Raw genomic sequence first — 25,506 nt, 5'->3', positions numbered from 1 at the left:
CCCTGTTGCGCACCCTTTGGTAGGGCTTCACTCGAATTCAAGATCAGCAGCCGCATCTTGAATCAGAGTTGTGTAGAAATTGTTTTCGGTATTACGACAGTTGCTGTGAGAGGCAAAAGATAGTTGCGAAAGCTATGTCAGTTGCAAATCCTTCATCGTTGTTATCCTTTGCAATCAACTTGCTGGCGTCGCCATCGCGGTGTCACACGTCTGACGGTCAACAACATCAGTGCTTATCCCGAGCTTATGAGAGCGCACCGCACTGATAGAAATCGCCCTATATCTGAGCGTTTTTCGTGGTCGTCAATTTTGCAAGGCTTTTCAGGAATTTCTGCACTTCCCCATACTAGCCAGCTGGACGCAGCAGTACGTGCACAGAAATGTCAAAAAGACGTGCCATAGCATCCGTGGCGGTCTTACAAGACCTTGAGCGCAATCAGAAGTCCAATAGTACTGATTCCGTCCTGCACCAGATCTGAGAGACAGCAGAAATGTGAATCTGGCACCGGTGCCGTAATCATCTACAAAGACACGCCCAAGGCATGGCAAGCGAGCCGCTGCTATGTGTACAATACAAGCTTGATCAGGACTGCCACCACTGCTGCGTCAGTGAATGGAGGGCAGCACAGGTACCCATCACAGCTGTTCACTCCAGTTTGACGACGTTGGGCAATAGACTGAATTTCACACTGAAAGACACTCAGTGTGCAGACTGCGCAGGCAGGCCTGAACACGGGGAAAAAATCAAGCGTAACTTGCTTAAAGCCCCCCTTGTACCATTATTGTGATGTCAACACACAGGCTCCAGCTGTACAAAGTGATAACATCGTAGCCTAACCCAAATCTGATTGGTCCCATGACCGAGCCAGGCCTCTTCTTGCATCCCTGCCATTTCCATGAACATGATCCCCCGTTTAGCAATTTCAGCCGGCACTTAAGGGTCCAGTGGATCAGAAGGGCCTATCATATGATTCCCCCTAACCCTTTCCAGCAAAGGGGCTTAACCCTTTCTCCATTGCATCCTCGGCCGCCGCGCTGCCGATGCGGCAGGCGCTGTCGGCGACCACGGCGGTCTCAGCGTTCCCTTCTGCCTTGCTGATGTCATCTGCTGCCGCGCTGCTGACAGTGCTGCTTCCCCAGACCAGGTAGCCGCTCCTGGGAATGACTGTGATCAAGCTCGCTTGGCACCTGCAAACAGCCCTTCAATGACGTGAGTCCAGACCCCATGTATTAATTCCTCCTTCCAGACTTTAAAGAATAAGATAGAGATTACAGATAGAGATACTAAGAGATGCAACTGTGCTGCACCGGCAATACATTTGTTGGTATCGATTTTGTTCTGTGGTTCCACGAGGCAGAAGGCCGAATCACGCGCTGCCACAACTGCCGTGCTTTCCTTGGCAAGGCATGACAAGTGCACCTCTCCTAAAGTTGTTCAGTATGCCGGGATCAAACGCAAGCAAAGGAAAGGAAAGGCTCACCGCTGCGCCGCGCTGAAGCCGGCGTCCACAAGAGAAAAGGCCGACTCGCGAGCGGCCACGGCCGTCAGCAGAATGGCTGCAGCCCACGTGGCGCCGCGCACCGCGCGAATGCCGAGCGCGGCCGGAGCCGTCGCCGCTCGCAGCTGCCGCGGCAGCAGGCCTGACCACCTACGATAAATATCAGGAATTGAGGGCTGTTGACATTGTTTTAAGAAGCAAGGGTGGAAGGTAAAAGAAGTGAAATATCAAGGTCTGACGAAACGCCCAGTCCTTGTTGATGCCCGGTGTGTCAGGCAGTGAAACCAATTGTCTGGTGAAACAAATTGTCAATCACTAAGAAAACTAGCTGTTGAGTATTTCGAAATACACCCTATCAGTAATGCAGTATGTCATCTCTGCATATATTTTCCTGGCTTTGTGGTGAATCTGCTAGGGCTATATGAGCACTCAACAGCGGAGAGCAAGTACAGCTCCACCCCCAAAATGATGCGCGTCAGCTGCTGCCGGGTTGTAATAGAGGGAGAGAGACACTGTACTAGAAGCTGTAGGGAAGCTGTGCGCACCGCTCGTGCAGCTGCCAGGCGGCTTCCACCGCGGCCAGGAACGCCGCGGAGCCCAGCGCCGGCCGCGCCGCTGCTCTGAGCCTCAGTCCCAGGGCGTTGCCTTCCGCTGCAGCCTCACGCGGCATGCCAGACCCTGCACGCACCATCGCATTCTGTTGAAGTCTGTTTTGCTGGCACATCCAGACCATGTTCCTTGCTGGAACACCAAATGTTGCATGCAGGAAAGCAACCAAAGCCTTAAATCTGGCGCTGGCCCACAATGATTGTGCAGCGCTGAAAGAAGCGCTGAAGAAATGACTCAGCTTCATGCTCAATCCACACTGATGCACAATCAAGAAAGAAGCGCGCAGAGTACTTGACAGAGCAACTTGCATTCCCCATGAGGTAGGAAAGAAATAAAGAAGAACTGACAGCAGGTCTTGTTGGTCGCCTTGATAGATTCTGCAAGTAAATTCATCAACTGAGAGATCCATTTTGAGAATTAAACTGCAGCAAAAGCAATTTTAATTTTTTTTTAGGGGGTTTCTTTTAGGGGTTTTTTTTAGGGGTGTAAGGGTTTTAAAATTTATGTTTACACACCCTGCAGCGCGGCGCGGTCGAGCAGGATGCGCCGGGACAGGAAGACGGCCGCCACGTCAGCCTGCGACAGGGAACGCCGCGCGTAGCCGGCCGCAGTTTGCAGCAGCCAGATCAGGCTGCTTGACAGGCCGCCCCCTCCCGCGGCGTTGCCTCCGCCGCCGCCCCCGAAAATATAACCGCCGGGTGATTCTTTGCGCTCTGAGATGCGCGCAAGTGCGTCGTTCATCATGTCCAGTGTCGCATGGAACTCCTGCATGACAGTGTGATTAGTCAGTAGACCATCTTTCAAAACTCAGTAAGTTCAGCAGTCAGGCAGGATGGCTGCGGGTTGCATGGCATCACGGTAAAGTTCACCTTCTACTGTATAACTACTTTGTTGCAGGAGAAGTGCTTCGTGTACGTCATGGACATGGGCTGACTTGCACGAATAGATAGAATCCACTCTCAAGACAGCAATACGGAGATGCGCGCCTGTGAGATGAGGGCTGTGCTGGCACGCTCGATTCTGTTGTCCATGTCTGGCAGCCGATGAGTTTCCAGGGTTGTGAATCGGTCCGCCAGGCCCTGGCAAAGGGCAGTTCCATTGTCAGCGAGCACATGAGACACAGTAGAAAAAAGGAGGGTCCCACAAGTGCACGTTAGAAGCATGGGGCAGAAGGGTAAATGCGCTCCTGGCGGCTACACAGTAGTGACTTGCTTCATTCAAAACAAGATCTGATGCCAAAAAAGGTGAATGGCAGGGAAACGGCATGCCATGAGATCCAATGCAAACAAGGCTGTGGGCCAGCCAGCATAGCAGAGAAAAGCATCTGGGCAGAACATCGGCATTCCAGTAAAAGCAAAGGCCAGAAAGCACCTGTACTTTGGTGGCCACTTCTGCGAGGCTGCTCTCTGCATGGCGCGCATGCAGCCGCTCCTCATCCACCTGCACCAGAATGACAAATTTCATTGACTCACACTTGAGACCCCATGCACCTTGATATCTTCATGAATGGTTGATGAAAAGGAGAGGGCGGTATAGTAGAGAGCATTGAGCCCATGGTTCGTCGGGTCTTGCTTGGATCTGGCGAGTTCATGAAGGGGAATGATTGTGGCAGCCTTGAATTGCAGCTTGTCTGCAGGACGCACCTTGCCTCTTGGCAGGAAAATCGTTCGAAAACAAAAGTAAAAGTAAGAATAGAATTAATACCCCCCCCCCCCCCCCCCCCGCCCCCAAAAGAAAGCAAGGGGCGCGCTAAATTCACATTATATACCCCTGTGAGCGTCCAGATAATAATAGTAGTAGTAGGAGCGTGGGCGTGCAATTCGGGAGATCGTGCGCACCTGCGATTGCAGCCGATGCAGGTCTCTCACCATACCGCCCAGCTGCGACTGCCCAGGTAGCGCCAATTTGAATGCGTCCATCAGCGCCGCGCGTTGGCCCATCATGTATGACTCAGCATCCTGCGCACCCCAGCAGTGCAGATGTTCAGGCTTCTATGCGGGCTGAGCCATGTACGAATTGCCTGCTTCACAGGATGATTGGGGAGGTGAACCACATGAAGGGGCTTCAAGACACTTTGCACACTGCGTCTGGGGTTGAAAGTGAAATGCCAAATTGCGAGGGGCCGGGCAAGTTGCCTGCAAGAGTGCCAGCATCGCGAAATGCCAGCAAGGCTCCACAGGATCAATTGCCCATCAGGCATTGCGAGTCCCCTACCTTTGTGCATGTTGGATCCTTCGCACTTGCAATTGCAGAGATCTGAGATTCCTGAAAATGAGTTCACACCCTAATTTCAAGATGGCATGCATGAATGCATGCTTGCATGCATGTCAGTCAGCAGATTTTAAGAAGGACAGCTCACCGCAGCTTGATGCGCTGAGGCACCAGCATTATCAAAGGCTGGCTGCCAGATGTCCTGCACCTCCTGTTCAGGAGTGGCCTGCTGGAAGCTGGCCGATGCAGGAGTGGCTGTCACTCCAGGGGTCATGAAGCCAAAGGAGTCTGCATCTGCGAGCCCAAAGATGACCTTGCAGCTCAATAAACTCTGCGAAGTTTGAATCGTAGCCGATGAGGACCAGACTTATCTAGCATATGCAGGACACATCGGTAACGGTCATACACAAAGCACAGTGCAAACTCCTTTGCTTTGACAATCGAAGTTCAGCAAGGGAGGAATCAGTGACTTTTGAAACGGTATACAATTTCCTCAAGGACATGGATGTGAACGATACCTTCAGAATTGGGTGTCCTGGTGAAGGACTTGATGACAGCACGCTCTCTGGGAGCTTTGCTGTTTACAGATTGCGCAGCTGCGCGGAAGGTTGGGGAAGCCAGGTTGACAACATCAGAGGATTGCTCACTGAAACCCCCTACCTGTGCAGTGGGAGTCATGCTATAGTGAATGTCAAGACAGCATCCTTTGTGCACGCTGACCAAGACCCTCCAAGACGCAGACCACTGTTTTTTCTCACTATATAAGACGTAATGAGCAGTGCTGTGAGCACAAGTGGGAAACAATTTAGCTGTAGCACTGCATGAATTTCAGAAAGCAAGCCAAGACGCTGATGTCAGATTCCAGCTGGCTGACAAGTCACCAAGGGGCGTCACACTACCTCTTATGAGAAGCAGGACCTGCCTCCTAATTACATGATGCACACCACTAATACTATCCGATTCCTTTCATGTTAGCATAACATCTTCTTCTGCAAGGTCTATCTTTCCAGTATGTCGTTGGTACACAATTCTCTAGTCTGTGTCACTTTGACCTTCGTTGGTTGAGACGTGTGTATCGAGGAAATCACAAGACGATTGTTTTTGGGAACTTCAATGTTGATCAGACTCAGATCAAGGTGCGCTGCTCCTCTCGAAGACTTGGTGATGGTCCGTCGTGATCTTGATTCAGACCAATAAGGTGCACCTGTGTGAACGTTTTCATGTCAGCGCTCATGTTGAAATTCGAAGTTACTGTCGCTACCAGGGACGGCCTCGAGCGGATACAGCTGCCTGAGCACGCCACCGTTGCGGAACTCAAGAAGCAGATCAATTCCAACCTTAGTATCCCTGTCGAAGACATAACGCTGTCTCGAAACAAGGACTTGGTGAGGCTTTGCTATGCCCAATCTTTCTTAGCCAGGCAGACAAGAAACTTATGGAAAATTCTAGGAGCGGCTCTGCAGGAGATGCATTGTCACTCTCCCCTAGGCAGCACTTTGCAACTTGAAAAGGCATGCAGGCGCAAGATTGACCTACTTTTTTGGTTGAATCCCACATAAGACCCTTATGTTGCCTGCGCAGCTGACTGCTCTGGACAAGTCTGGCTTTGAGGACCTGAGTCGGCCAGGGACGCCATTGGTGAAGCTGGGCATCCAGCATGGAGACGTGGTGCGCACTCACTGTCCCCCATCTGACCTAAGAGTGCGCCATATACGTTCAAACTTGGCCATGCCAGAGGCCATAGACTATGTCTCTTCAGCCCAGAAATGCGAGGTCTTCTCTTGGTCCTGGATTTGGACTCAAAGTGTACAAGTTTGACATGCAGGTGTTCATGCACTATCCATTTGAGCGGGAGGTGGCATCAACCGTGCCTAGAACAGCCTATGAGAACCGCGCTTTTGGTGGGCCCATTTTCTCTCACTGTTCTCAAACTCCCATGCTTCCATGGAATGCTTAATGATGCTCTGCTGGAAACCCAAAGACCGCACCAATGGACATCTTAGGAAAGATGCATGCGCCACGCAATCCCGTCCATAGCAAAGACTCACCTGAGACAAAAAGAGCTTGGTCACCCAGCAGTGACCAAGAGGAGACCAGCAACTGGGGCCTTGCTGACACCCCATCTTTGGACTTGAAGCATGACCCGCGTGCATGTGCTGTCTAATAGTATTATTATTATTATAACGCGCTTTTCCTGCCAACAGGCAAGGTGCGTTCTGCAGACAAGCTGCAGTTAAAGGCTGGCACAATCCTACCCCTTCTTGGACTCGCCAGATCCAAGCAAGACCCAATCAACCGTGCTGTCTATAGTAAATGTCAAATTCGAATTCGAATGCAGGCACGCACATGACTGTGGACGAGCTTGTGGCGAAGCAGACGCGCATCGAGCGGCAGGAAGCGCCGCACGCCGCGTCGGCCTCCTTCGAACGCCACGCAGCCGACGCATTCCAGAGCTATGTGCAGGGCGCAATCGCATTCAGCATCAAGCGCGGGGGCCTGCTGTATGGCAGCGTGGACGAGGAGGGGAAGGTCACAGTGGAGGCCATCTACGAACCGCCCCAGGTAGCCTTCTGGTGCTTCTGCCAGAATTTGATTTTAGACACGATAAACCGTAATGGTGCCGCTGACCTCCCATAGTCGTGGGCCCATTTGGTGAGATAGAGGAATCCCCTTCGGGGATCACCTCACGCATGTGGCGACCTCTTTCTTTGGGTACAGGGCCTGTAGTTTAAAGGTAGAACACGTTGCCCATTTTCTTGTAGCGGCCAGGTGAAGCCACATTGGGGTTGGGGTTGGCGACAGCCAGATTAGACTGGAGGTCAACCCTGAGCCGCCAAGGTGCTGACACCGTTGTTCTTTGCCGAACACACAATGGTCGCACGGTGATGTGCTTGAACCGCCTTTTGTTTTTTTTGGCCATGCCCAGCTATGAGCAGCATACATGACACGTCCTGTTCTTGTCTGCGTTCTGCTTGAGTAAGCAGGGGAGATCATTTGGAGCATGGCTATCACTGTGAGCGCCCCGGGCATTGCCCGAGCAGCTGATAGTATCTCTTGCCACTTCTGTGGGACATCTTGCAGGGGGAACAGTGTGCAAGGTCTATTAGGAATCGTGTGCTTTCAGTGCTCGCCTTGAAATAAGTTGTGCACCTGACTGTTGTTTTTTGCTTCGTGTTTTGCAGTCGGGTAGCGCTGAGAGTCTTCAGCTGGAGAGGAGTACTGAGGAGGAGGAGCGAGCAGACTTTGTTGCCAAGCAGCTTGGGTAAGCGTTGCTCTTTCCCTATGTTCATGGCCCACTCAGGAAACCTACAAGTGTGCATTGCTGATGATCATGACCTGCCAGAAGTGGGAGTGCGCACAGCCTGCAAGGGAGGCAGACAACCTCAAATCATGAGGGCGCAAAAGCTCTGGTGTTAAAAGGGGAGCATTTTCTCGGCTTGCGCCTGTATGTTTGGTGGGAGTGCTCCTCTTTGCAGGCTTTGTGGCATATCTTACATGCCCGATCACCAACAATCAACAAGTGTGGCTTCAACCTCTTTGTCTAGCCAGGTCAATGCTGCAAATGTGCGCGTTATACACAAGGCTTATACAGAAATGGTACTAACTCCTTCCCAAGGAACAATACCAGCTTATAACGGGAAAGAGAGGCACACAGCTTTAGGAGGATTCCTGGTGCAAAGCTGCTGAAGAACACCAGATGCCAGCATGGGATATTCAGCAATAGCATTTGGCCCCGGCTGGCGGGAGGCGGTACAAATACTTGGCACCGTGCCCATGGTTGAATGTGTCTTGCTTGGATCTGGCGAGTCCAACAAGGGGTAGGAATTTGGCAACCTGTACATGCAGCTTGTCTGCAGACGCACCTTGCCTTTGGCAGGAAAAGCGTGTAAAGATTAGGAAAGAAAGAATATGATGAGGGGCCACAGTTAGGCCTGCCTGCTCATTGATGGGCCACCTTGAGATTGTCACATTGATGCCCTAGGGCCCTCCGGGCTCTGGATTCGCCATTTAAAACATTGTTATTACTCTTATTATGCAATGTGGATTTTAACGGCTGAGTCGTGTGCACATGCGCGCAGGCTGCAGAAGGTGGGCTGGATATTTGCGCAGAGCACGAAGGAGCGCGAGTTCATCATGTCGGCGGAGGAGGTGTGCCAGATGGCGGCTGTGCAGGCAGAGCTGGGGGAGCGCGCCGTGACTGCTGTCGTGTCGATGACTGTCGCCGAGGAGGGAACGCCCGAGATCCACTTTGAGGCCTTCCAGGTCAGCTGCCTGCCGCCACCTGTCGCCAAGGACCGCTTCATGGAATTCTTTTGGCCAATTGAGTGTCCTGTTATATGCTGCACACAGTCGTTTCTGGGAAGGCATCTCTCAATTGCGGTGTCTCACATGCCAAGGTTAGTCCACCCCGTCAGCAGTTGAGGGAGGCCCTCTGGCGTGTTATATTGCTGATTTGTACTGCCAAGAATCTCTTCTATGTGACCGCGCTTGCGTGACGTGTCGAGGCCACTTTTGGCACAGAATACAGTCAGCATGACCAGACTGCCTGCACTCAGATTGTCCCCCTATAACTCTGCTTTGGCGAACTAAAGCAGTGGCACAGTGTTGCCTAAATCTTGTAGGCGAGCTACTTTGTTCGCTTCTGGGACTTCTGAAGAATTCCGTCCTGGAAGAACCACGAGTGACTTCTGTCGTCTCATGCGCGCAGGTGTCAGATCAGACAGTGCGGCTGTGGCAGGAGGGCTGGTTCACCAACGGCACCGAATTCAGCGGCGTCTCCATCCTGCGCAACCCCAAGGTGCACAATTCTTCTCACTTTACACTCCTTTTCCACTCCTGTATTTCCCCGTGCTTGAAACCCTCTGCTTTTCTTCTGCGCCCTGGTCCCTGCAAACACCCTTGCGGTGCTGACGCCAGGCAGATCGGTAGCTGACTGGAGTAGCAGTGGTTGGTTATAGATGCCACTGATGAGGAAAATGCATGAGCAGCAAGAGCTGATAGTTCTTGGACAGAGAAGCAGCAGCATCAAGTATTAAATGCTGGTTGCAAGCCGATTGTTTATTACATCATCAGCATGAGCTGTGGTTCTTGAGAGAAAAGCAGCAGCAGCGGCTGTCGGATGCTGCTTGCTAAACCTGCCAACGAACAGATGTACCTCAGCTTTTCTGCCTTGAAGACAGAACCAGCATGGCAGAAAGGCAGATGGTGCTTGCAAGCCTGGTGTCCCTTCATTTCCATTCCTGGTTTGAGGTCCAACATACTGTAGTAGTCATTCTGAAACCCGCGATAAATAATTATTTTTGGCTAAAAAGGGTGCACAATTAAGACCCTATCTCCCAAAATCTAAAACCTATCATAATTTTGAGACCAGATTCGGAAAGCTCTCAAGAGCTCTCGAGCTCGACGAGCCCAATCCAGTGGAGCATGACCCTGGTATACTGTAAACCAGGAAGACCTTTGAAAATTGCTTTTAAAAATATCCGCACCGCCGAGGGTACGGGGTTTAGAATGGCTACTGCAGTATTTAGTTGTGTTACGTAACGATGACTAATGTGCATGCATGCCACAGGAGCCGGACCACAAGGCGCCGGTGATAGTGGCGGGGAAGGATCAGGGCGAGGCGGACAATGACTACCTCCTCATCCCAGTCAACATCCTGGACCACGAAGGGCCCCTCACGGCCAGCTTCCCTGTGGAGAACCGCCTGCTGCCGCAAGGTGTGCCTGCCATTGCACTCTGCCCTATTTCAAGTAGCTGCCACGTCACGCGAGTTGCAGGCCCGTGAACACTCCCGTATGAGGAGGCCAGCTTGAGCTGTGACCGAGGGCGTAACAGTCCTGTAAATTGAGGGGATTGGGGTGGTCGTGTCATTTCATGGCGTTTGAAAATGAGCCGGATACTCAAGGCCCAATTTTATGGGCAGTGGCTGCTCACAATTGGTCATGCATGGGATGTGTTACTGATCCAAGATCAGGTTATACTCAATCCAATGCAGAGGCTGACACTGCACAAGACCTGCTGCTGCGTTTTTCGCATGTGCACCGGTGATAGCACATGTGACTGGCAGAGCGCAGATAATCGTGAGCTTGAGCAGAAATATCGCCCATATTCCTGTTGCAACCCAAAACGCGCTATCTGGCCCTGCCCTCCACTGGTGATACAAGCTAGAACTCAACACCTTCGAGATTTAGTCCATTCAGTAATGCTGATGTCAGCATCAATATCATCTCAAATTCTGCGCAGGCAAGGCGGAGCTTCGGCACCATCTGCAGAAGAACAGGGGCAAGCCTTACGCAGAGCGGCTGGCAGACTTTCACCTTCTGCTCTACTTGGCAAAACAGCCCAACCTGGACCTTGCTGACCTGGCAATTATCATCGAAGCAGTCAAGACCAAAGGCACCGTCCCCGAGGGCTACACCCTCATTATCGACTCCCTCGCCGAGCTCTAAACCCTGAAGGGTGGTTGAATCGCTTGGTGTGTGCTTCTTGATGTGTGATGCTCTGCTGGTGATGCTCTGCTGAACCCTGGAACCGAATGATCTCTGGTTGGGGTGATTACATTCAATGCAAGTTGCAAGCAAAGCAGGGATGCAAGGCAAACGTTGCATATGATATCAAGGCTTCGGACTGTTTGAGCGCTCGCTGGTGTTCTGCTGGCGCAGTCTCAAACATCAGTGCACTGTGCTTGTTGAAGAACACCTGCTGGGGAGTAGAGCTAAGCTGCTGCCAGTGCCACTTCATTATGAGGTTGTTTGCCCGAAGGTGCACTGCACTTGGTGTGCCAATTGGAATGCCATGATTTGCAAATGTGCAGCTTGATCTTGATTGCCAATGTATAGTGACGCAGGTAAAATGGAATTGTATTTGCAGTGCACCATGCACCGTGCATCAGTGACCGCGTGGTTGAATTACGTGCGCATGCGCATGCGCATTATCTTGAAATTGGCTCACAAGCACAAGCCAAGGAACAAAGAATGGCCCCCACATTCGGTCAATCTTGAGTTGCATGCAAGCCCATCGGAAGAAGAAGTTCACACCCATTCCTGCAAATGTGGTGCAGCATGTTGTTGCCTGGTTTGGTGAGTGATGATCTGTAACGCACACGCCTTCAGATATGAACATTGGAATGCAAGAAAGGAAGAGACATCTGTGTTATATGATGAGAACATTAAGTTGTCAAGGTGCAAGCAGCCTTGCACTGTCTGGCTCAGAGGTGTCCAAAATTTTTCAGCGTCCATGGAGGAGCATGACAACAGGTAGAAATTCCCTCTTGTTGCAACAGATTTACGCATGTCTTCGTAAAAAGGCATACTTGAAATCATATTCTGGGTCTGTCAGCCTTCATGCAGCCCTTCCTAAGTACCCCAAAGGTCTCGACTGGCACTTTGCCCTAGGAGCATTGGACTTGGATTCCCGACGTGGTTACACTCGAGATTCGACGGGATCTGCATTTCTTACAGACAAAAAAGCTTTACTTTTGTCCAGTATTTCTGGGAGCCAGATCGAAAACTTTCTTCCTTTTGCTAATCCCAAAGAGGGGAAGAATCCGCAAAGGGGCTCCATGAAGGGGTTCGAGAGAGGTCTCATGTCAGTTGTTGGAATACTGACATTCATTCTTCTTCTGCAGAGCGGGAGGGCAGGGCCGCACAGCTGTGGCCTTTCCTCCTGATGTGTGGCGCATAATTGCTGGCCATCTGACCTTGAACGAGTGGGCGCGCATCTCGGGCACCTGCAAGACCACCTGGCAACTCCAGCTCGACGAGTTACACCTCACCTGGCGCCAAGGGCTCCATGCAGCAGGTGTGCAAGCAGAGTCCAACAGGCAATCATGACCTTTTAACATCAAAACCTTCAGGTCATCAAAACCTCGCAAGCAAGGGCTGGCATCTTGATGTTACAGCTCACAGTTTCGACACCGGCATGTCCCTCTTGTGACAAATAAGGAGTCGGTAAGTTGGTCTGAAACAGTGGAAATTGCGGAGCTGAGGGTCTCCGTTGGTTTTGGACATCTTGCAGGAGCGAGATGGGTGGTAAGAAGGGCGCAACAAGCACACACTATGGAGTTTGGGCTTCTGGCATATGGACATCAGATTGACGCCGCTGCAAACGCTCTGCTGCAGACAGACAATACCTGGGCAGTCTCAAGGCCGCCACAATTGTATTACTAAGCGCGCGCACTCGGCCCCACAGCACAGCAGAAGTGATCAGTCTCAACAGCGCGATTGTCTGGCTCCTGCGAAGCGCGGCAAACCTCGACTACCTCTTCTTGAGGACGCAAGAACTGCGCTGCATGCCACACCTGGCGCAGCTAAGGCACCTGCAGCTGTCGCTGCGTGAAGACTTCCGCGCTGTTGCTCAGTCGTTGAGCAACCTGAAAAATCTGGAGACGCTGCCCCTTGATCAAGCCCACAGGGTGAGCCCTGACGAGGAGGCAGACTTTGATCTGACTGGCATTGACAAGCTGCAGACTGTCATGTTGACCAATGTGGTGCCTGCCTCTCTGCTGCTGCCGAGAGGTGCAGCATTGCATGTGTGGATGAGGTGCTGGGGTGATGCTCATGCGCCAATCTGGCAGAGCGTTGCTTCTGCCCTGGAATTCTTCTGGGTGGGCAATGACACCATGGAGAGTGTCATTTTGCAGCTCCCAGATATCCTTTTGGTGCCAAGTGGGCTGAAGACCATCGTAGTGGATGTGGACACCTTAGGGACGTGTGCAGCGCCCATAGTGCTTTGTGGGCCACTGTTGCAGGTCGAGTGCCTGATCCTGCAGTGCACAGGTGATATGAACATTAGAGTTCCATCAGGGACGTTGGCATGGCAGCGGGTGAAGTTCCTTGCATGGAGTTCGCTCAGCATTGACTTTGACAGCGTGGGAGACTTTCTTGACAGCTGTCCGGCATTTTCCATTGCCTATGGGAGCCTACACAGGCTTGACATGATGCATCTCTGTCACTTTATTGCTGAGCGAGGAATCCGATGGGCCTCACTCAGGATGTCAGCCACGGGCATCCATGATGAGTATAACAAGTTCCACAGCCTCTGCACTCCAAGCCTGATGATTGGCCCGTACATGGGTGAATATGAGATCCGCCAATTCACTGGAAGCCTGAGCTGCAGTCTCAGGGGGAGCTGCCTCCTAGGTGCCCTAGATTTCCAGTATTGATGCAAGCTTGAAAGTTGTATGTAACAGACAGGTCTGTCTCGAGGTTTGTGACAAAACATTAAAGTAGTCCCCATGTTTGTGAATCGATCGGGGTGCAATGACATAAGCTGGCCACACCCTCTTGATCCCAGCAAACACAAAACTGATTTCAACCAAAATCATTTGGTTGTGCATGCATGTCTTTCCCAGCACATTGGTAGTTTGAATTTACTCCACCAATCTTCAAATTCCCCGACTCGGCGAATAAGATAAACCTTGACGACCTTTGTTCCTCGGCACCATGCTATATGTCACACGTTATCTAGAGTGATCTGAGGTATTCTGTAGCTCAACCTTGGCTGGGTACAGGATGGGCATGCCCCGCAGATGCACAGATCCTGGAAATCCAGACCGTTGTAGAAATATTGATACCCACTCAACTCACGCGGGTCCAAGAAAAAGTAAGCCGAAGCGCAAGGGGTGCATATTTCATGCATGGCATTAGGCAGGTGAGCAGAAGTATGAGCTCGAGTCTCCCATTCAATGCCTCGCTGTTCTATAGCGTGACAAAGATGCATCAGACCCAGTCCCCTCTGGCTGGGGTATGCTATGGAAAACGCTGGGCAGCGGACAAGAAAATTCCCAACATTTGCAAAGTTGATATCAAGCATTTTCCATCCCCACAACCATACCACTTGCCAGTGCAAACTTCCTGCAGGCACTCGGACGCACAGCTCATTGTGGGCTTGTAGCAAGAGCCGCTCCGCCTGCAAGAATGCCCCGTAAAACTCTATCGGATGCTCTTTGTCGCCGAAGCCATCCAGACACAGGATGACGCTTTTCAGGCCGCTGGGTTCCGCGAAAATACGCGGCAGCTGAGAAACCTCGGTTATGAAAACCAAGCAAGTTATGGAGATGGACTGCAGTGCCAGCGCAACACTGCTCCAGATCTCTTGTCGGGCGTACTCTAAACTGTTCATGCGCAGGTGCAGAGCTGCGCCCTCCGGCAGTGTCAGAGAGGCCGGCACAATGCCACTCAAGTGTGCAGCTGACTCAACCCAGCCAGATCAAGGTGTGGACGCCTCTCAGGATCATGGCCATCACCGGCCCTGGACTCGAGTGAAAGAGTTTGCAGGCTTGGAAGGTGCCTGAGTGACCCTGCAAGGTGCTTGAAGCTGCCTTTCTGCACCAGGTTCAGGTGTTTGAGCTGTGTCAGGCATGGGACACTGCGGATCTCCTCCATTTGCAGCTGGAGAAAGGCAAGCTGCCTTGCACTGCCCAGAAGCCACATCAGCATGCTGTGCAGCAGGAGGGAGCGCTCGTTCCAGTCGGAGGGCCCTATCAAGATAGAGCACTCTATCTCAAGCCACCGCAGCTGCTCCCAGCTGTTGTCGGACTGCAGGACTGCCTCTGCAATGGAGTTAACCACATGGCTTTCTATGTAAATGTGCCCCAATCGCAGCTGTCGCACCCGCTTCGCCCTCTTAAGCAACCACGGCACATCTGCACCACCAATTTCAGTCAAACACATGGGCGCATTGCAATGAACGCCGGTATATGGTGATTCCGCCATGCAGAGAACATTTCATTCAAAAGCAGTACACAATTGCAGCAAGAATACCAGTGCGAAATTGTCACACTGCAGCGTAGTCACCTTCCACATATCTATCTGGATATTCTATGTCGATTGTGTCCAGCTGCAGCTTCCAGGTGGTCTTGCAGGTGCCTGCCACTTGGGCCCACTCGCGCATGTTCAAATGGCCAGCAATGGTGCGCCACACCTCAGGAGGAAGCATCTCCATAGAATCAATCCTCTTTTCGGTTCCTGTGTGTAACAAGATTATGAGAAAAAGGTGTGATGCGCTGAAGCGGTTATTTTGTCAGCGAGCATTAGCTCTGCGACGGAGCAGTCATTGAGAAATGAGAGGCAATTCCTATCGATTCAGGATCCTGGTCAATCTTTGCCTTCACAGAGAGCAAATACTCCTGCCCAGTAAAGCATTCGTAACTGACCGTATTAAAGGCGCCTTTCCGCTGTCAAAATGTGGCTTAATCTTTGAGAGTGCTTGAACATTAAGGTTTCCGGACATTGTGTGTCATACGTGAAGGAACAAGATCATGCAAGTATGGAATGACCTGATCACCTGTGACCGCTCGCTTGAAACGCCAACAGTTTTTTGCCCAGTCGGGAACCGTGTCAGGTCCACTCTTTTGTACACTGAACAGCGCCAAATATTACCACGCAGCTTTGTACAAGTTTACGATATTGCCGACCGTATTACTTTGCTCCAAAAACGGAGCCTGGTCTCCAGGTGATCTCACAAGCAGTATCGATGCCAGAATTGGCAGTAAGTCCTGATTTGAAATCAAAATCAGCAGACGCATGAATGCTTTCTAAATCTACGCTTACGTTTGGCCCTCTGGGCTCTGGTTTCGCCACTCATAAAAATTATCAGATCATCATTATTATACATTTATACTCGTGGGCAATTCGGCCTACTGCACCGCACACCTCAGTGCTTGAGTCTGTGTACGTCAGCGAGGGCTTTGATGATGCCATTGCGGATGCCTCCCAGCTCCCAGCTGTTCTTGCTGGCTGAAAAGACTCATGATGCGTCTGGACACTGTTGGTACTCATGAGCACCCCATGGCCCTTTCTGCAACATTCCTCCAGGCGGATGCATCTTCATCAGATTTTTTAAAGACCTCAGATTGCGTGTGCCCTCGGGACGCCTGCCATGGCGGCTCGTTCGTTTTGCATCCTATCAAACCCTTGACATCGCTTTTGATGATGTGGGAAACTTCCTTGACTCGTGCCCAACGTTCTATTTTGCGTACCACAGCCTCCAGAGCTTGGACATGTTGCAGGTAGGTCAAGGAATAGCCAAATGCCGTATCAACTAGTTCTGTGACTTTGATTCGGAGTACAACTATGATACAGACTGCGTGCTCAGCAGTGCTGTGTTAGAGAGATTCCCCTGACATACCATACTTTGTCATGGATCAGTTTTGCGGTCCCATGTATTCACCTAGTGAGATGTGCCAGTGCGGCGGATGCCCTGACTGCAGCAAGAAAAGCAGCTGCATCAGAGATGCCCAGGTTCCATGAACCTTGTTGGATGTCCTGAATCATCTTTGGAAATCTGCTGATTTTGCAAGTGTGCACCATACATGCACTTAAGTGCTGAGCTGTGTAGCATCTTGCAATGTGTGTGAGAAAAAGCACTATGATGTGAAGTTCAGATCACTTGGATGAAGGGCCATAGAAGGGGAATGGAAGGCTTCGAAGCCTTCCAGTCCCTTTCTTGCAAGTTGCATGGAAATGCACAGCCATGCGGCAAATTTGAAGGACTTCAGAGATTCTGGTGTTCTCAACGGTGATCACGTAGAATGGCCACCGTGGCTCTCATGGCAATGCAACTCGTAGCTCAGCATAGCAGACCTGGCTGTTGGAGCTATCAGCTAAGTATGGCATCTGCATGGGGTAATTGTCGTCTTGGATGCCATCCATTGCAGTGCTGACTGATCAATAAGCAGGATCGATCTCTGTCAGAGATTCTCTGACATCGGATACATGTTCAACAAAGTTTGCATGCACAGTCTTTGTGCAATTGCAAGATGGCGCGGCTGCCATACATATGCACAACACAAAAGTAGAAATACCATGCCAATGTTAAGTAAACCAGTATCCAACTGTAATTCAGATATTTGCAGGTTTGGTGTAGGTTTGTAAAATGTGTTACCTGATCAGACTCGGCACAGGTTGAGTTTTCCTGCTCACCTGACTGACACACAGAATGAGTCAGCTCAAGAGGCCTCCCTCTTAGACTCCCACCTGCCTTAAGAAAACGTGCATCTTGCCCAAAAAGGCAACAGATCGTTGCAGAATAAGCTTGCTGTGGAGCAGTGGGCACAACGTGCTCCTACGTAGGAGCACGGAGGAGCACGGCCACATGTGATGCTTGTTACAGTATTCTGCAAAACTCAGGATATCCCATACTCAATGTATAAATGACATATACTTTGTACCTCAAGTGGGTCTTGAAGGATTTGGTGAAGGATTAGGGCAGTGATCCCCAAAATCTTGTGTTGTCACCAGCCATCTTGGGATAATTAGCCATCTTGAACACTGATGGACAGCATCGTCACGGATTCCAGGCATACATCAGATTATAGAAACTTAATTTTGTACAGGCAAGGCGCGCAATCACATCACCACTGGTATCACCAATGGCATTTGCTGTCCCAAGGGAATTAAAATTAATGATGATCTGTCTGGGCCTGCAAAAATCAACCATGCAGACTAAATCCACGATGATATCGGACAATAAAGAGTGAAAATTCCACTGGTCACTGTGGCCACTGATAGTCACTGTTGTCATGAAAACAGGCCATAGGATCCACAGCTGCCCTCGCTACTGCATGTGGGGCAGGCACCGCAAAGGCACATAGGATTTCTTGACCATGACATGTAGTATATTCTGACAAAATCTGGTGTGCACACGCTATAGAACTCACCCATGACTCTCTCCACCTCATGATTATATTCACATGAGGATTCAGATCTAATGCTGCGCCCTTCCGCAAGCTGACAAAGTTGCAAGATGTTCACGCCTCTCAAGCTCCCGTAAGCGAAATGGAAAGCTGGGCAACAGTCAAGGAAGTTTCCAACACTCTCAAAAGCAATATTTAATGAGCCGGTGCACGTGAAACTTGCAAGCCGCCAAGGCAGCATGCCTGCAGGAACGCGTATGCACACCTCCAAAAAGCATTGCAGGATGATGCACTCAACTTGCAAGAAAGATCCACTGAGCTGTATTGGGTGCTCAGAGGTCCCAAAACTAGTCAGCTGCAGTATGACACTTTTGAGCCCACTAGGTCCGACCAGAAATTTTGGCAGCTGAGAGGCATCTGCTATGACATCTCCATTGCCCACGCTGAGGTAAACAGATTCCAAAACAGGGGCATGCTGCTTCCAAACGTCCTCCATGAGATGCGATAACCGGCACATTTGCAAGTGTAATGCAGCGCCCTTGGGCAGATTTAAAGAGCCAGGCACAACATCTGCCAGAGACACGCTGCGCAGCTTTCCCAGGCCGCTCAGATCAAGATCGGGGCGGTCATCAAACTGTGAGGTATGACGATTGAACTCGAGATAGAGCGTTCGCAGAGATGTCAAGGCCTTCAAGGACTGCGCAAGGTCACACAGGCTGCCATCCTCAAGTGACAGCTGCAGATGCTCAAGCTTGGCTAGGTGCGGAAGCTGCTTGTGCAGCGACAGGTTGGCGAACAGCTGCTCCGTCAATTTTAAGCGCAGGAACTGCAGCTTGTCGGTATGCTCCAAAAGCCACAGGATCGCGGTGCAGAATTCCTCAGTCTGAGCATATGAACTAGTCACGGTTATCTTGAGACCCCTCAGAACAGCCCAGTTGTTGCTTGGCAGCATCATAGCGGATGCAACCATGTTGAGCTGCTGGGCGTCAGCCAGTACTGATTCAATCTCCAGCTTACGTGCCTGCTGGCCCCTTGTCACCAACCATGCCGCTCCTGCCACACAAACCACACACGCTCTCATACTTCAAGATTGCGCTCTCAAGCTTCTCTGCCCTCGAGTTGGGTGCCAGTCTTGATCAGAAGGTGTCTAGATTCTCGGTTCACCAGCAGAGACTCGGTTCACCAGCAAAGAGACCTTTACGGATATCCTATGTCATGCTCTAAAGCAATTGCTGGGTGGAAGCTTCTCAGATAAACCGCACCTTCTGGATTGCACGGCCAGCCAAGGTGGATCTCATCCAGCTGGAGTTGCCAGGTTGTCTTGCATGTACCTGCCAATTGCGCCCACTCTGTCATGCTCAGGTGCCCAGCAATCTTTCGCCACACGTCAGGAGGAAAGGCGACCTCTCTGCGATCCTGCAATCCGATCCTGCGCTTGCAAAGGGCAGCTTGCTTGGAGGGCATTGCTTGAGGGGAGCTGTGAAGAGAGCGCAGAACAGCTATTGTGTTCTCACTCTCGAGTGCTTTTAAAGACAAGGTAGATCACAAACATTGCACAGGTCTGTCGAAATTGTTTGGCAAGATGCGATCAAGGTCAAGAGCCCAATGGGACCCTCACATCTGCAGACGATGTGATGTAGCAGTCTAAGACAAAGCAAAAATTTCCTTGTTGCATCATGATCATGCGTTTCTGCTCGAAGTCAATAAGTAGCGTAGGGATCACCTGATGCTTTCCTGCATCGGAGCTCACGTATGGCTAGGCGCGCCTTTTCAGCCCCTACCTGCTGTCACAGCCATCTGCTCGCTTGCTTGTGATCCTTTCCATGGCACTTTGACTTCGATGGAGGTCTTTTTGAGGCCGATGAAGGTTGACTCAAGGTTGACTCAAGCTTGACTCAAGCTTGACTCAACCGTTGCAAGTTCTGAATAGGCAAAATTATTTCAAACCTACAAACATATGGATGACAGCTGATGATTCCTTTCTGGACTTGGTAAGCTCTTTCTAAATGCCCACTATCTTGAGTGCTTGTCAGGTGCACACTTACGTCATCGGCAAAAGAATCAATCAGGACCGCCTAACAAGGTTCATGAAGATTGGGCATATCTGGCCGCAGCTACCTTTCTTGCCGCAGTCAGGGCACCCGCCGCACTGGCACATCTCCCCAGGGATGCAGGTACCCTATAGGGGGTATCGCAATAGTGATCCATGACAAAGTACGGTGTATTAGGATTAACAATGTCACACATGACACACTCTGTGTCAGGACAGTAGTCCGAGGTGAAGTCACATTTCATCCGGCGTTCGGCTATTCTTTGCCCCAGCTGCAATATGTCCAAGCCCCACAGGCTGTGGCATGCAAAGTAGAACGTCGGGCCCGAATCCAGGAAGCTTCCTACGTTTTCAAATGCAATATCAAGGGCTGCAGCCAGATGCAAAACTTGCCAGCCGCCATGGCAGGTTTCCCAAGGGTACGCGCAAGTAGAGGTCCTGATAGCATCTAATAAAAATACATCCACTTGCAGGAAAGCTGCACTTAGCATTATGGGGCGCTCATGAGTATTAAAGCTGTTCAGAGTCTCATGAGTCTCTTCAGCTTGAAGCAAGTTGCTCGGCCCAATCAGAACAGTTGGGAGCTGGGAGGCATCTGCTATGGCATTGTAGAAGCCCTCGCTGACATACACAGAGTTGAGCACAGAGGCATGCTCCTGCCAGACTTGCTCTCGAAGAGGACCCAGGCCATTGATTGCCACATGCAATGCCGCGCCTTCAGCTTCAGGCAGGCGGGCACTACATTGCACAAAGACACACTTCGCAGCTGCTTCAGTTCGGCCAGTGCGAGGGTAGGTCGCTGCTATTTCTCCAACAATGGTCTACACACTCCGGGTATTGGGTCTTCAAGCTCATCATAAGAGGAAGGCACTGCGCAACCTCACAGAAGCCTTCAAAGAGTATGACTTGCAGATGCCTCAGATCTGCCAGCTGGGGTATGCAGAGGCTCCCGTGGGCAAAGAAGCTGAGAAACTGCAGGCGCACGGCCAACCAGCCACACCGCGGCAGATTCAAGTCTTCCGTCATCTGCCTGACCCGTGCACACTCCTGTCATGTTGACCCCCCTAAGGCTAGTCCAGCTGTTGGTTGGCTGCAGTAGAGCGGTGGAATCCAGGCTGTTGGTTTACATGGGCCCAATCAACAGTCTCTGTGCATGCTGTCCCCTCCTCCCAATCCATGCAGTTCCTGCCAAACATGCTGCACAAAGTAATATTTACATATGCACCTCAAAGGTCTATCAGGCTTGTGCAGAGAGGCGAGACAATGTGAGGATCGGCTTCTTTCAACCAGTCAATCAGATGCAATTGTGCAGCATGATGCGCCAGGCTCTTGGAGACATGGACAAGCACATATTGGGAGTGGGGAAGAAGTGAATTGCTGTGATGAAGCACACCTGCAGGCTTCACCTTCCCGATTCAGATGAATCTCGCCCAGCTGGAGCTGCCAGGTGATCCTGCAGGCACCTGATACCTTGGCCCAGTCGCGCATGCTCAGGTGGGAGGCGATGATTTGCCATAATTCAGCAGGCAAAGGTTTGCGAGATTGCTCTTCCCCCCGCATTACTTCAGGTGAAATATGTCTTTACAGTCCTGGCAGACGCTGAAACAGCTTGGTGGGCATCCCCACTACCTGATCTTTGGCGGAACACTGCCTAAATAGGTACTTGTTCTTTGATTTCTTATGCGGAACTGCAGAATAATCAAATTATGCTTCTAATGCAAGAATTCAATATTGCCAAAGCTCAGATGCAAATTTCCGTCGGCAGGAATTTCTTAATGTCTTTCTTCTTCTTCTTCTACTTGTCCTTCTTCGTCATAAACTCTTCATAAACTCGACAGTGACTCACTGCTCAGTCATGGTATGATGTCTCCTTCAGTCACTGAACCCTTACTGAGATTTAGTCATTGGATATGCATATGAATTGATCAAGGTCTGGATGGTTCGGTAGCACCAGCAATCTGAGCTATTGCATGCGCATGCACTTGGTAGTACCATGCATGCAAGCTTGCGCAGCAATTGCCACGGGCAGCCTGTCGAGATCACTGATCAATTGGCATTGACTACTTGCCAAGGATGTTGAAAGATTGATTATGAGCCTCAACATTGGCCTCATTAATGGATCAACGCACTGCACAAATGTGTTCGCAAGTCTGTGCCACAGTGGGTCAATTGAAGATGGCTTGATATCACGTCATGATGGCCAGGTGAAATTATTCAAAAAAAAAAAATTGCAGCGTACTACAAGTACACGTAGACCTGATCCTCACACCAAGTATATCCAGCTCAAAAGTATTGGCAATTGGAGGTGTTTCCCAAAAATCAGCATTCACAGCGTCGAGGCTCCAGTCAGCTTTGCCAACCTGACACCCTATGTGCTTGTGCCTCGCGCACCGCATCACTAACAGCACTGTCCAGGCAGCTTAGCCTCCTACATCACCAGCAGATCATCCTCCAAACAGTACCTCATGCTGCACAGGCCCGATGGCCTCTTGTACAGTGCGCTTCATCAAACATACCATCCTCTGGGTGGGATGGTGTAGTCACGGCCCTTTGTGGCGCCGCGAGTATGCGGCATAAGGGCCGCAGCTGCCTTTGTCGCTGCACTCTGGGCACGCGCCGCAATTGCACAGAGACACCAGCATGGTGTCATCATACGCACTCTCCGAATAGAGGGCGGGAGTGCTGTACAGGGCGCAGCCAGTGGGGTTGTAAGTGTCACAGCATATCTGAATGCCCTGCTCTGCCATGGCTTGGGAAAGGTACATCAGGGCCAGGCCCTGCAGATTTGTGTACGCAAAGGAGAATGCTTTGGTGATGAGCAGAAAAAATGATATGTCGTCGAATGTAACTTCGAGCACATCCATGGACGCAAAGGTCACCACTCCCCATTGTAATCCCTCGCTCGGAATGTGGATGCGCAATTCGTCAGTGCACTGCAACACGAGGCGGCGAGCCTGCGGCAGCGACTGAGAGAAGTATGCAGGCTCCTCAGGAGCTCCAAACCTCTTCAGCCTCAGTACAATGGTTTCCAGCACACTCGGCCCACTCATGAAATCCGGGAGCTCTGAGGCATTTCGCAGACAGCCTGCATCGGTGCGATCGCGCACATGCACAGACTGCAAGAAGTCTACACAGCTGTTCCATACAGCCGCATGCGCATCTTCCATGCTGCGCAGCCGCAGATGCAGCGCTGCACCGAGCGGCAGAGCCAGGGAGGCCGGCACCACATTGCTGAGCTTGACGCTCCGCAGCTGACTCAGGCCAGTTAGGGCGAGGACGGGGCTCTGTACTGGAAACAAGTCGGCGTCCTGCTTGAGGTAGAGCGTCTGCAGGTCTCTGAGGTTGCTGAGTGACTGCCCGAGATTCCCCGTGCCATCATAAATATAAAGCTGCAAGTGCCTGAGCTGTGCCAGGCGTGGCATACAGCGCAGGGTTTTGAGCTCCAGCCTTACGAATCTCAGCCCCTTGGCATTGCAAAGGAGCCAGTAGAGTGCGCTTTGAAACGCTACTGTGGACCCCACGCAGTAATTATCTGGGTTGGTAACTTTGGTAGCTGTGAGACTGGCCCAGCTGTGCCCTGCTTGCAGCAAAGCTGCTGCCACTTCATAGACCCGATCAGCATCCCCCAACTTCCACGTCTCCAGGATGCGTGCCATCCGCCCCCTCTGCACAAACCATGCCGCTCCTGCAGGACACAAAAATTGGGGATTTTTTCAAAAATAAAACGGCAGTATTGACAGGCAATGTCTTGTACCTGCATGCATGGAGGGGCACGCTGCGGGCTTTTGAATAGCATGCGCAAGAGAAGTATGTGCCAGAAGAAGGAAGTTGTGTAGATGCAGCGCACCTCCTTCATAGTTTGCCAGGTTGATCTGGTCCAGCTGGAGGTGCCAGGTTGTCTTGCAGGTGCCTGCCACTTGCGCCCACTCAGTCATGCTCAGGTGGCCAGCTATCAGATGCCATACCTCAGGTGGAAATGTACCGGAGGCCTGCTTTTTGGCCCTGCAAGCCAATAACGTGCTCTTCAGCGCAGGTGACCAATGGAGTTCCAAGGCACACAATATCAAAGGGCGTAATTTGTGCATGTGCGGCAAGGGGAGTCTATCGGTACGTTTGATAATTCCTCTGATAGTCATGCTGCTAATTGTGGTCGATCTTCAATTCTAGACATAAGTGAGACGCACATGCTATCGATGGTCCAGGAAAAGCGTCTTTGACTGCCGGTTTAGAGTCGGAAGTCTCTGAAGAACCTGAAACAAAACAGTGGAAACACTCTTAGACAGTTTTTGAAGCGTATGTAAAACCTGGACCTCGCAACAAGAAATGTATTGATCAGCATGAGGCGGTTACGAACGCACCTATTTATCTGCCCTAGTGCATCGTTCAATCAACAAACAATAGCAGCCTAGGTCCGCGACTTATACCTCGATTTGCATGGACAACTCCTACAAGAAATGTGCGGCATTTTTTCCCAACGCTTTAACCTGGACTAGCGTTCTCACTCAGTCTTTATCAGGAAACCTGCAACGATCCCTGGAGCGGTGGCGTCAGAGTAAGCTTCCTCTGCATATTCAAAATTTGGATCTTTGATGCTGCATATGCAATTGCCATTGGTGTCGAAGCCTGATGTCAAGGTAACGCCCAAACTAGGCTTCAAAGCTCCTCTGACAGGCAGGACATGACTCCAAGTGAGTGAGCTAGTCAGACTGATTTTGGTTCTAATACATGCTCTTCGTTCTCTGATATTGAAGCTGATCTCGGATTTTTAAGCATGACAAATAGAACTATAGGAAAATGACGTCAGGTGTATTTTAAAAACCCATCGTCACCGCACCAGTGAAATCCGCCAGGGAGTCCCTCTAGTGGACTACAAAAAGTCAAAAACTACAGAGCATGCCATACAGTCTCGGATGAACAGTACGGCAAAAACTTGCGCGCAGGTACCAGTAATACAACATAATGGCAGAATCCAGTACACAGGCCACAGCTCTGTGGTGTACCGTACTAAATTTAGTACGCCCATGCATGCGGCAGCTTAGCCGTCGCATGCCGAGAACAGTGCAAAGCCATTCTGCAACACATCATGCGTATTCAAGCAAGGAAGAGTGCTACACGGTTTATTACTTGTCATGCCACCAGAGAACATCAGAGGCCTCCGCGCCATCGCACATTCCACACAGCTGCCAGCCTGCACTTTACCCCCGGCCAGCGCAGCTCAGAAATTCCAGGGAAATTCTGTAATTAGCACTAGAATGTCAGCCTCAAAGGCGGTCATCGGGCAAGCAATTGTTAAGCAGTCTTGGTTCTTGTCCCAAACGAAGTCCACCCAATATAATATTTCACCATGCTCAAGATTAGCAATTCGAGCTCAATATCATCCCCACGCAGGAATTCAAAAAATGCTTCCAATTAATTGTTCAGCCATACTTGTGCTCGGCAGTCAAGACCATCTACTTAGGCTCGGGACCATACTATGGAGACTCTCACAGGCGTCCCCAAAA

General features: G+C 50.9%; 4 protein-coding genes across 4 annotated transcripts; 2 read left to right on the top strand and 2 right to left on the bottom strand.

Moving 5' to 3' along the window:
* Positions 1-977: 977 nt before the first annotated feature.
* COCSUDRAFT_59764 (hypothetical protein) lies at positions 978-4,997 on the bottom strand (the record flags this gene model as incomplete). The annotated part of the gene is made up of 9 exons (XM_005643320.1): positions 978-1,188; positions 1,482-1,649; positions 2,045-2,177; positions 2,624-2,873; positions 3,083-3,187; positions 3,480-3,548; positions 3,947-4,066; positions 4,468-4,613; positions 4,838-4,997. 9 exons carry the CDS (start codon positions 4,995-4,997, stop codon positions 978-980), a joined length of 1,362 nt encoding a protein of 453 aa, XP_005643377.1.
* A 300-nt stretch (positions 4,998-5,297) lies between these two features.
* On the top strand, positions 5,298-11,184 carry COCSUDRAFT_49073 (NPL4-domain-containing protein). Its single transcript, XM_005643319.1, has 10 exons — positions 5,298-5,455; positions 5,584-5,704; positions 5,901-5,987; positions 6,145-6,220; positions 6,658-6,881; positions 7,502-7,581; positions 8,399-8,582; positions 9,028-9,117; positions 9,889-10,036; positions 10,563-11,184. Exons 1-10 carry the CDS (start codon positions 5,433-5,435, stop codon positions 10,766-10,768), a joined length of 1,239 nt encoding a protein of 412 aa, XP_005643376.1. The 5' UTR covers positions 5,298-5,432; the 3' UTR covers positions 10,769-11,184.
* Positions 11,185-11,555: 371 nt separating this feature from the next.
* On the top strand, positions 11,556-14,584 carry COCSUDRAFT_59762 (hypothetical protein; the record flags this gene model as incomplete). The annotated part of the gene is made up of 4 exons (XM_005643318.1): positions 11,556-11,575; positions 11,947-12,119; positions 12,440-12,835; positions 14,448-14,584. 4 exons carry the CDS (start codon positions 11,556-11,558, stop codon positions 14,582-14,584), a joined length of 726 nt encoding a protein of 241 aa, XP_005643375.1.
* Positions 14,585-22,545: 7,961 nt separating this feature from the next.
* Positions 22,546-23,940, bottom strand: COCSUDRAFT_44996 (hypothetical protein; the record flags this gene model as incomplete). Its single annotated transcript, XM_005643317.1, has 2 exons — positions 22,546-23,690; positions 23,853-23,940. 2 exons carry the CDS (start codon positions 23,938-23,940, stop codon positions 22,546-22,548), a joined length of 1,233 nt encoding a protein of 410 aa, XP_005643374.1.
* Between the last annotated feature and the right edge of the window lie 1,566 nt (positions 23,941-25,506).

The sequence above is a fragment of the Coccomyxa subellipsoidea genome, assembly GCF_000258705.1.
Source record: "Coccomyxa subellipsoidea C-169, whole genome shotgun sequence".
NCBI classification, from domain to species: domain Eukaryota; kingdom Viridiplantae; phylum Chlorophyta; class Trebouxiophyceae; family Coccomyxaceae; genus Coccomyxa; species Coccomyxa subellipsoidea.
Note: the sequence above shows the minus strand (reverse complement) of the source record. Positions and strands in the feature narration are given on the sequence as shown.

Excerpts from the sequence above, each read along its gene's own strand:
- COCSUDRAFT_49073 (XM_005643319.1), top strand. The coding sequence starts at position 5,433 with ATGTTGATCAGACTCAGATCAAG. Across the intron at positions 5,456-5,583 it reads TTGATCAGACTCAGATCAAG|GGACGGCCTCGAGCGGATAC; the intron begins GTGCGCTGCTCC and ends TGTCGCTACCAG. Across the intron at positions 10,037-10,562 it reads GAACCGCCTGCTGCCGCAAG|GCAAGGCGGAGCTTCGGCAC; the intron begins GTGTGCCTGCCA and ends AATTCTGCGCAG.